The sequence below is a fragment of the Meleagris gallopavo genome, chromosome 1 (assembly GCF_000146605.3).
Source record: "Meleagris gallopavo isolate NT-WF06-2002-E0010 breed Aviagen turkey brand Nicholas breeding stock chromosome 1, Turkey_5.1, whole genome shotgun sequence".
In the NCBI taxonomy this organism is placed as follows: Eukaryota; Metazoa; Chordata; class Aves; order Galliformes; family Phasianidae; genus Meleagris; species Meleagris gallopavo.
In genome coordinates, this window is record NC_015011.2 from 82,144,658 (window position 1) to 82,155,965 (window position 11,308).

Here is an 11,308-nt window from a genome sequence, read left to right on the forward strand (position 1 = left end):
AGGGACGTGCGGCGACGAATGCCCCGAGGAGAGCTGAGCTGTGCGGTGTAAAGTGTGGCCCTGCGGCGCCTTCCGTGAGAGTCGTAGGAAAAAAGCACAGCTAAAAAAATGAGTAAAAGATGGCTTTGCGGCCTGACGGCGCTCCCGGGGCCGCGAAAGCCTCCCGGGTGAGACAGAGGTGCCCCGAGTGCTCCTGGCCCGCCGGGGACTGCAGGTGGGCACAGTTACGGCAGGGGAACTTCAGCCCCTCTGTCTCCTAGGGGTGTGAATAGTAACTCTGCATTGAGAAGTTGAAACCAAACTCTTTGTTTTCTAGTTTCTGGTTTTCTAGTATTCTGGTGTGTTGGGCTGCAGATGGTGGTGGGGTTGGATGAAGGAGATCGGAACTCGAGCTGGAGGAAGCAGGGGCTGAAGAACTGAGGGGAACGTAGAGATTTGACCAAAGGAGGCGGTGAGGCAGCGGGCTGGGTGCTGAGCACTGAAACTTGACGAGATTAAGGGTTTGTGGGTACTGCTGGAGGGTGGGCTACAGCCAGCTGTCTTTTGTACCCTTTGTACTGAAGGCTTCTTTATGCCAGGCCTTCGGTGTTGGCGTTAGAATTGCTGTTGTAGCTAATGTGATGATGAATGTGGAGAGAGCATGCTGAGAGAATACATGCAGTGATCCCTGAGCCGTTGGACATTACTTGGAAACTGTTAAGAAGGAGTCAGCAGGATATGAGTATGAGTAGCCAGACATCCACAGACACCAGCAGATGTTATATATGCAAAACACAGCATAACAATGAAGATCAACTGGCCAAACTTTAAATAAATAAATAAATAAATAAAAATGTTTACGTTCCTTCAAGTAATCAAAGATTTAGTGACATCACTTTTATTTCTTCCAGCCTAGACATACAGCTGGCTGGTATGGCTTAGGAAAAAAAAACAAAACTTAGAAAATCTATAAATAAATTATGTTAACTTTCTTTGTTTCCTCTTGTTCCACTTGTCTCTTTCTGTCTTTCAGATAGTTTCTTCCCTTTTCTAGGCTTGGCTCTGCTACTGAGCTCCAGTGTACCCATTGGCAATCTCCTGCCCCTTTGGTTTCCTACTTAAAATGGTTTCCTGCGTCCTACAGGTAAGGTTTAATTGATGCAGACAGAAGAGTTTCCAGTCTTTGGAGCGAGTGTGAGGAAATGTTGCTGGAAAATTTCTAAGCGGTATTGTTCTGCTTCTAGGTGCTCAGCATGTCTTGGCCGCTTCTGCTCTGCTCACTCTGACCATGAGCAGCAATTCTTCCCTCAGCAATGGGAATGGTCTGAGGAACCTCACCACGCAGGAAGACAGTGCGGTCAGAGTCACTGAAGCCATTGCTATAATCGTCATTGCCGTTTTCATCTGTTTGGGCAACCTCATCATTGTTGTCACCCTCTATCGGAAGTCTTACCTTCTCACTCTGAGCAACAAGTTTGTGTTCAGCTTGACCCTCTCCAACTTTCTGCTCTCTGTCCTGGTGCTGCCTTTTGTTGTCACCAGTTCTATCAGGCGGGAATGGATCTTTGGAGTTGTTTGGTGCAATTTCTCAGCTCTACTCTACATGCTTATCAGCTCAGCCAGCATGCTTACTCTTGGACTCATAGCCATAGACCGGTAAGTGGCTTTTTGTAATGAGTGGTAACCAATTGCTCAGTCATTCCATAGGGTGACTTGTTGGCTGTTTGCAGGCTGGAGAAGCACTGCTTGGATGACACTACATGCAGTTCCAGTGTTGTTTTCCTTCAGTACCATGTGAAACTTTGACACAGAGCAGAAGAAAACATTGCCATTGATGATATAAAAAAAACTGACACACATCTAGCTATTTTTAAAGGAAACAGTGCTGTAGTAATATGTTACTTGAAAAACAAGAAGCAACAATTTAAAACTCACACCCAGGGGCAGATTGCAAGAGGCATCTGGATGAGGAGCTACAAGATATGGTTTAGTAGCTTGTGGTAGCAATGGTAATGGGAGCACGGTTGGACTAGATAATCGTCGGTTCTTTCCAACCTTATGATTCTATGATTTAATAGTTGTGTGTGCCTTCAGCCCAGTCTTACCTGCAAAGCTCTGTATTCTTACATTCAATTACTCTTAACAGGCTTCCTGTTAAAAATAATTGACCTTGAGGTTTATAGAAAAGTATATGTTGAAGTTTAGAGAAAAGAGCCATATATCAACATCATTAAAATATGTTTTTTGCTGTTCTTGACTTGTGCTCCTGTTGACTTTTTTTTGTTGTTGTTGTTCACCAGGTACTACGCTGTCCTTTACCCTATGGTATACCCAATGAAGATTACAGGCAACAGAGCAGTGGTGGCTCTTGTGTATGTGTGGCTACATTCCCTCATTGGCTGCCTCCCTCCCCTCTTTGGCTGGTCGTCTTTGGAGTTTGACCAGTTCAAGTGGATGTGTGTAGCAGCGTGGCACAAAGAGGCTGGTTACACTGCCTTTTGGCAGGTCTGGTGTGCGTTGCTGCCATTTGTGGTCATGATGATCTGCTATGGGTTCATATTCCGTGTGGCTAGGATTAAAGCCCGCAAAATCCACTGTGGCAGTGTTGTTATTGTGGAGGAGGACTCCCAGAGGAACGGGAGGAAGAACTCCAGCACTTCCACATCGTCCTCAGGAAGCAGAAGGAATGCTTTCCAAGGGGTTGTCTACTCTGCCAACCAGTGCAAAGCTTTCATAACCATCTTGGTTGTCATTGGTGCTTTTGTTATTACGTGGGGACCTTACATGGTAGTAATTACATCAGAGGCGCTTTGGGGAAAAAATAGTATTTCTCCTGCCTTGGAAACATTAGCTACGTGGTTGTCCTTTTCCAGTGCCATTTGCCACCCATTAATTTATGGACTGTGGAACAAAACAGTGCGCAAGGAACTACTAGGAATGTGCTTTGGGGATCGGTATTATCGTGAGTCATTTGTTCAGCGGCATAGGACCTCAAGGTTATTCAGCATTTCCAATAGGATCACAGGTAAGACATTCTTAATATACCACTAAGAGCAATTCTTCATATCTGTGTCTAGCTGGCATGTTTCAGAGCTCTGTAAGCAAAGTGGGATGTTTCTGGAGGCTTCAGCAATCTTGTTTGGTTTATCACGGACACTTGAAAGGAGAAAACCTCGTCCTCTTAGGCCAGTAAAGTTTTCCCTGTCCGAGGAGACATAGTAATTAAGTTAATGAAAATAATCTCTCTCAAACTCTTCTTCTCTTGTAACTGTCATTTTGTTCTATTGAATTTAAGCACTACTGACAGCATGTTTTGTGATCACCCTCCCTAAAGATTTTAAAGAGCCATGCAGATGTGGCACTGAGGGGCATGGTTTAGTTGGCGTGGTAGTGATGGGTTAATGGTTGGGCTAGATGATCTTAGTGGTCTTTTCCAACCTTAGGATTCTATGATTTTGCCACATATAGCTCCACACCAGCTCTATACTATAACTCTTGGATTCACGGAAGTTACACTGCTCTTATTATATTACAGTATTTGTGTAAACTCAGATTTTTATGATTGTGAAGATCCTAAGCACTAGAACTATGTAAAGCAGTAAACGTATTTGGCGTGCCCCTTAGTTGCAGTCTGAGAGCTTCAGCTGCTCAGAACTTCTTTTTTAAGTAGTAACGTGATGAAATTCTGATATATTTTTTTTTAATTAATTTTTTGCTTGATCCTTTTTCTGCTCCTGCTTAGAATCTTCCAAAAAATAAGACATTGTCATATAGTTCCTTGGGACGATCCAGGCAGAGGTGATAACTAAAGTTACTTAATTGGGAAGGAAGGTCTAAAATATAGAAGTAAGAAGAGAATAGCAAGGCATCGGTTGTCTTTTTGCAACCTGGAGTCATTGGAAGAGACTCCATATAAAAGAAGGAGTTGTGCAGCTGCATCACATCACAAGCTGCAAGAGATTTCTAATGCTCCTCCCTTTGCTAAATCTATATCCACAAGATGATGTGAATGAATATGTTGGGAACTGAGATAGGAGGGAAAAGATAGGAAAACTTTGTTTCCAAGTTATAAGAAACTGATGATTAGTTTCAAATGTATTGGGCGTACCAGCTGGGCAGTGATAGGAAAAAAAAAAAAGATACATCTTTATGCAGGATCCAAAGACAGCACTTATGTAAGAGTCCTAGATTCTCCTCCTTCCCATATTTGAGGATTTGAAAGAAGCTAGCTCTCTCAGCGCCCTGGTATTGCTAGTAAATTTCTTGCCATGCTAATGGGCTGTCTTACCTGCCGGTGGCTACCAGGTTGTTCTTTAGCTAGCAGGTGTCTGGCAAGTGATCCCATCTCTCTGGGTATGTGTGCTCAGTGTTCAGCCTGGCTTGCTGATAAAACGTGCAATTGCAAATGGAGTGAGAGAGAGATAGTGTGGGTAGAAGAGAGACTTGTTGTATGGAAGGACTCCAAAGATACTTAAAAGCAGCTCACCTTATATTTCTACTTGTAAGATGGAAGGTCCAGATGCTCTGGAAGAACAGTAAGTTTTGCAGATACAAGAGTAAATGAGATGGTAGAATCAGTGTTACTATAAGTTCTTACTCTTACAGACCACTTAACCATCTACTGAGTAATGAGAATGAAACTCTTTTGCAGATTTGGGACTATCCCCTCACCTCACTGCTCTCATGGCAGGTGGGCGGACATTAGGAAACAGCAGCAGCACAGGAGACACAGGTTTCAGCTGTTCACAGGATTCAGGTAAATAAAGGCTCTTGCTTTTTCTTCTTGGGCAGAAGTTTGCACTTGTAACTTGGCAGAACTCTCTGGGATAATCGGTGTTTACATGCTCAGATGTCTCTTGATGGATTGAAAACATGAAGCATCTGTTCCAGCTGTCACAACAAAATCGCTGCAGTTCTTTTCCTTCCTTGCTCTCAATGTAACTACTTGCAAGGACTAATGACCCTCCCTTGCTAATACTTCCTGGGAATGGGACATACTGCTTATGATTTTCTCCTTCAGTTTCTGTCATTCTTCTTGAACTTTGCCTGTATCTGCAAGAAACAGAGCAACAAAGTGACGTGGAGAATGCTTCTCTGATTCCTAGTTTGTAATAGGCTTTGTCACGCTGACCCTGCAGTCTAAACATAACTGCATCAGATGTTTTCAGCTTGTGATTGTGTCACTACTTAAGATCTCTGAATTGAAGGTAGTTTGGAGAAGGGAGAAAGATTTCTGCCAGTGATTTTTCTATCCAAAACTAACGAGATTTTTCTGGCAGTTATTTCAGCTACCACTCCTTAACTGATCTGTAATTATTTTAAAAGAGTAGTTCTGCTTTAGAGACACCAGAGGGAGATCTTTTAACAATTGCTTGATACTAGAGGTTTGTTTCTTGCATTTCTAAAGGAAATCTATGGAGCTGGGTTTTATTTAGGTAGTAATTTTATGCTGGTATTTTTATGCCTGCTGTGAGTATTGTGCAACTGTGTGTGACAAATGAGAGTACATCAGATGAAACCTGTTTTTGTTTGAAATCATTGTGTGTTACCATCATTTGAGGAATGATACTGAGCAGTTTAAATGAACAAACCAAATTTGTACCTTAAGCCATTAGAAGTTCTGCTTCAAAGAAGAAAGTATCTTTTACCTTGCTAGTAGCACCCTTCCATTGTATGTTGGTATCTTTGTAGATCAGGAGTCAACTATTTTCAGCAGACAGGCTCAAACCTCTGTTGATCCTGACTCAAACCCAGTTGATCCACAGAACGACACAGAAAGCTGCTAACGTGTTTTATGCTGTATGTTAGAACATCAGCTCACTGTGTGCTTAAGGGAATCATATATCATAAATTTCACTTTATATAGTGAACTGATAAACTTTTTGTTGATGAATTGTCAACAAAGAGTAGACCTATGGAGAGGTATGTTGTCTAGAGCTGCATTTCCAGCAATATCTTTCTCTCACTTTCTGCCAAATTGGCACTGGAACACTTCCTTATTGCAAAAAAGAATAAATAAGAATAAATCTGGGAACCAAAAGTATTGAAATGAATGAAGAGGGATGAGAAGTCACTACCTGGAGGTGTTAAGAAACCTGTGAAGACTCCTTTTGTCCTGGCCTGGTGCCATGTCACAGGATGCCATGAAAATAGTGGTGAAGATCACACATAAGGAATCTGTGCCTTGGAATACTGGCTTCTCTGAGGGCTGCTCACTCAGCAGCAGTTGTCTTGGCATCTTCCCAGAATGCTTGCTCTGCCTCCCCTTTGTACAGCCAAGACACCAGCATCACAAGGGAGGACTAAGCTGCAGTCTTGCTGCTTGTATGAAAGCACTGCAGAGATGTCAAGATGAATTTCCTTGTGCTCGAACACGGTTTTATTTCTAAAAGGTGCAAAGCAAATACTGAGAGGTGAAATGACTGATAAACTGAAAATGAACTAATTGGACAAAAATTATTCCCAACTACTCCCTACTAAAACACACTTGAGAAAATCAAAATAGGTTGTCAAAAACTAAATTGTAGAGAAAAAGTCTCCAATTCAGATTGCCATTGTGGTCTGATTGCAAGCATGACATTTGGCAGCTGTAATTGTTAGCTTCTGTCTTGATCAGATGTGGAAGTTGCCCTTGGCTTTACCCTCTATTAACAGAAAGTAAGGATTCACCTTTACATCGTGTCCTACTGATGTTATAATCTCTGCAGCTGAGCGTTTTGAAGCCACTTGGGGTTTTATATCACTAACAAGAAAAGAATTGCAAATCCTTTCCATGAAAACTCTGACCTCATTTGTTTTGTGTGCAGTATTTAATTGAAACTAAAATTTGCCCAGGAGGACTGGGTTTAGACATCTTTTGAAGGAACTGTTGCAGACTGAAAAGATTTTGCCACTACTTAACATTTTGGTTTCTCTCTTCATGTAATTTTGTTATTGTATCTGAGCATTGCTGTTTTTCATTTTGAGAACACTTGCTTTGTTTCAGGAACAGACACAATGCTTCTTGAAGACTATAGCTCAGATGGCCCTTCTCTTCCACATTGTGTCTGTCCTCCTCGAAGAAGGAGTTCAGTGACATTTGAAGATGAAGTAGAGCAAATTAAAAGTGGGCTTAGGGGTAAGTATGAAAATACTCAGAACAAAATATATTACCTTCTCAGGAAGCCTCTCGGGACCTTTTGAATTACCTGAGAACATATCGTAGAATCATAGAATGGCTGGGTTGAAAAGGACCACCCCCCTGCTATGTGCAGGGTCGCCAACCACCAGACCAGGCTGCCCAGAGCCACATCCAGCCTGGCCTTGAATGCCTCCAGCGATGGGGCATCCACAGCCTCCTTGGGCAACCTGTTCCAGTGTGTCACCACCCTCTGTGTGAAAAACTTCCTCCTGATATCTAACCTAAACCTCCCCTGTCTCAGTTTAAAACCATTCCCCCTTGTCCTATCACTGTCAACCCATGCAAACAGTCTTTTCCACTCCTGTTTATACACTCCCTTCAAGTTTTGGAAAGCTGCAAGAGGTCTCCTCAGAGCCTTCTCTTCTCCAAGCTAAAGAAGCCTAGTTCCCTCAACCTTTCTTCATAGGAGAGGTGCTCCAGCATATCTAATGACTGTTCACCTTGAGAGACCTGACACCTAATGCAAGCACAGCAGAGAGTAAGAGCAAGTTTTTCTTTCAGTTCTGAAGCAGCAACAGGCAAGGGCAAGAGTTAGAAGCTGGGATTCCCTTCATGCACCGTATCTGTGCTGTGCAGCAGTATCCTCGCTGCAACTCCACTTGTCTTGCTACTACTGCAGTCTGTTTTATGTTTCTCAAGGAACACGTTTTCCTGCCTTCATACTTTGATTCTGTTAATTCATTGCTTCACATTTGCTGCCTACTCTCAACTTTGTCATAGCCTTGAAATTTTCTATTTACAGGCTTCATTGATCTAAATATAATTGTGTTGTTTCTATTTTTGTTTGTTTCTAACTTTATCAACTGGGCACATTTCTCAATAGATAAAGCTGGAAATAGATGCAGCTTTTTTTCAGTCAGCTCATGTTGATATTGCAGTAACTAAGTGTTACTATGGTGAACTTGAAGTGTTGCAAGGTTAGTTTAAGGTAGGCTGATTCTTGTGGGAGTGTGATCTAGAAGTCTTGGTAATGAATGACTGGATTTACTAAATAATAAATAATTGTGGTCAGTGCACGAATGAGCAGAATACCTCAAAGCATTGAGTAAGGATAAAACCTATCTCATTTTTACAGTTATGAAATAATAAGAGCATGCATGGATTAGAATCATAAAATGGCTTGAGTTGGAAGGGACTTCAAAGATCAGTTAGTTCCAACCCCCCTGCTATGGGCAGGGCTGTCACCCACCAGTTCAGGCTGCCCATGGCTCCATCCGACCTGGCCTCGAACATCTCCAGGGATGTGGCATCCTCTGCTTCTCTGGGCAGCCTGTGCCAGCACCTCACCATCCTCTCAGCAAAAAAATTCCCCCTCACATGTAATCTAAACCTCCCGCTTTTTAGCTTAAAACTGTTCCCCCTCTTCAGGTTCAGAAAATCATTCAACCTACACTTAATTGGAAATTAAACATACATGTATAAATGCTTTGCTTCATCAGATCACGTTTTTTTTTTCATTTGAATTGGAGGGAATTTTTCTCTACTTAATTTATTTTCACTGAATGGTTTGGAAATACTGGATATTCTTGGTAAATGCACTTTGTAGTGTAGTTACTTTACAGAAGGCATGGTCATACCTTTACAAATGATTCAATACTGATGTGTTTGCACAGCCATGGTGTTTGTTCTTATTTACTGTTTTTTGGTTTTTTATTCCTTTCAGAAACTGCAAAGAATTCTGTTCTTCATGTAAAAGCTGATGTTCATAAATCTCTGGACAGTTATGCATCCAGTTTAGCAAGAGCTATTGAAGCTGATGTGAAAATCAGCTTGTTTGGGGAAGGTGCTTTACCAGGAGCTCTGTTTCCTGTGCGGACTCTGCCAGGAAGTGGTATGAACACACGGCGTGGCATCAGGCCCCATGCTAGCCAAAGACTTCAGCTTCAGAGCATCGATGAAGGGAACATTTGACAGAAGAACTAGAGGAAAGTAACTGAATGAAACCACTAAGCAGGACCTACCATGTTCTCTTTGAACAGAAACAGGATACCTCGTTGAGACGTTTTCATTGATTTTTTTTTTGAGCACATGAATGTCAGTTGAATTCTGGTACTTGCATCAGCATTTTGCAGCAGTATTTACTTCTTGTTCAGGGTGCTATTGGAATCCTTTTTTTGCCACATCTTAAACCTGTCACGCAGAGCATAGGAACACAGAGTTTGATTTGATTAGTCCATTGAATCACATTGTCTCTTTTTGGCCAAACCTGACACAGAAATGAAAAGTATGTGCAGTGTTTAATAATTGTAGTGATCCTTCTCTGAACATTAAGATCATCCATTTATACTTGACAGCTTGAGTATTCTGATGAGAGCTTGTACGTTGGTTTCTACACGCAGTCTTACTTCCCAAATCATAGAGCATGGATTTCACTAAGGATCAACAATTGAGCTTTACAGAGAGCTCATGTACGTTATTATTCTTCTTACTTTTGCTAGCAGATATTTCTGGCCGTTTGTCAGAATGCTAGGTATGAAACCTAATTGTATATTTCTTCTGCTTTACGAGACATTGGCTTCTCCAGATATAATGGATGGAAGCAGACCAGCATTGGAAGTATCACAGAAGTATTTGAGAAAGACATCACTGCAGAGTTCTTAGTTTCTCTGAGAACTGCAACTCTCTTCCCTGCTTTTGTTTGACTAGAAGATCACCCTACAGCTGCAGGAAGCTTGACAGAACATAAATAAGGTATTACCACTTCAATCATATATGCAGGATTCATTTTTTCTATAGAATGAAATTCTATGGGTTATTTTTTAATCATGAGAGAATGTAGTACTTGATAGTTACCTCAGTACATATATTTTTTGGAGTTTTAATGCATTAATCTCTAGAATAAGACCATTTAGCACTTATGTTGCACCTTGCACATTCTAAGCACTGTACAGACTTTACCTTGTTAGGCCTGTGTGAGAGGGCTGATCAGCCTTGCTTGCCAAAGAAGAGGAATGCAGCAACAGTTGAGCCAGAAATGAAAGCAGCTGCAAGGGTGGAAAGATTTGTTATGAAAAGAGGGATGAAGTGGATCTTATGAGAATGCCCAGTATGAGGAACCTCTCTGTGCCTCTCTAGCCTGGACCTTTTCTTCCTTTATGGAAGAATACTTCCCTGCCTTAATGTTGATTTCAAGGAGATGGATCAGTAGGATATCCATTTCTTGAGGTTAGGTGTCAGTAGCAAATGGACTTATGGACCAAGGACCTGTATTTATTTACTCTGTGTCTGTTCTCCACTGTCTCTCATTTTAAGTGTTTTTGTTTTTTTTTTTTCTTGAAAGTGATCTGAGCTTTTGCAGCAGATTCTTTGGAAATTGGGAGAGGCAGACTGTTTACATCTGGTCAAAAAATTAAGTGGATGGTTGTAAATTATGTCTGCTTGCAACTTTCTCAAAGGTACAGAAACAAAAAAAAAAAGTTTTGAGACAGAGCCTCATCTCTGATTTTAGACATCCTGTTTGTCCATCTTCTCAACTCAGAAATACATTTCAGCACAAGCTTATATCAATCTGTGGATAAAGCAGCTGGTCTTTTTGAACTAGCCTGAATCCATGACATTCCCACATAAGATTGAATCGCATGCTTAAAATTCAGTACATGGTCTCCTGATTAAGAATAGGCTCTTAAAGCAAGAACACATAAGCACCATAAGATAGCTCTTTGAATAATGCAGAATGAAATGAGCTGTGGACTGGTGTGACAGTCAGTGTGTGTATACCAGCTTCACACTCCTTGTTTTTTTTTTTTGTTGTTGTTGTTGTTTGTTTGTTTATTTTGTTTTGTTTTGTTTTACTTTCTGTGTGTTAGTTAAGTTGCCACTTGGGAGCACTTCAAAACCTGTCCCACTGTTTGCCAGGAGATGCCCTGCACTGAGGTTATTATTGCTGTCATTAATACTTCAGTCGTACTTGTTTATAGTGGTCAGTGCTCCTGAAGGTATGTGCTTCCCCTCACTTCCCCTCAGAGAGCTTGAATTGTTTTATCTGCATCCCTTTTCTTTCACGTTCCTGCTTCCAAACAAGTTGAGCGAATGTGGAAAGGGCAAAAGTGGGTGATGTGAAGTCAGTGCTAGGCCAAAAGTAATAGGGTTTTTTTAGGAGCAAAAATTTTCACGTCACGTGTGAGTGCACAAAATCACCCGTGTTTTGTA

The 11,308-nt window shown here is 41.5% G+C and overlaps 1 protein-coding gene across 5 annotated transcripts in view; it reads left to right on the top strand.

Moving 5' to 3' along the window:
- The window catches only part of GPR161 (G protein-coupled receptor 161), an 11,681-nt gene extending 373 nt beyond the window's left edge, over positions 1-11,308 (top strand). The window contains exons 1-8 of one of the 5 annotated variants that reach the window (XR_004161666.1): positions 7-214; positions 1,013-1,123; positions 1,224-1,635; positions 2,280-3,004; positions 4,631-4,735; positions 6,965-7,096; positions 8,823-9,850; positions 10,966-11,308. Coding sequence is in view for 4 of the 5 variants with exons in the window: in XM_010719930.3 (XP_010718232.1) it covers positions 1,268-1,635; positions 2,280-3,004; positions 4,631-4,735; positions 6,965-7,096; positions 8,823-9,070 (1,578 nt within the window). In the remaining variant the exon portion in view is untranslated. Of the gene's footprint in view, positions 1-6; positions 215-1,012; positions 1,124-1,223; positions 1,636-2,279; positions 3,005-4,630; positions 4,736-6,964; positions 7,097-8,822 lie in introns of those variants that run through there. The other 4 variants (XM_010719935.2, XM_010719919.2, XM_010719924.2 and 1 more) reach the window with 4 other exon arrangements.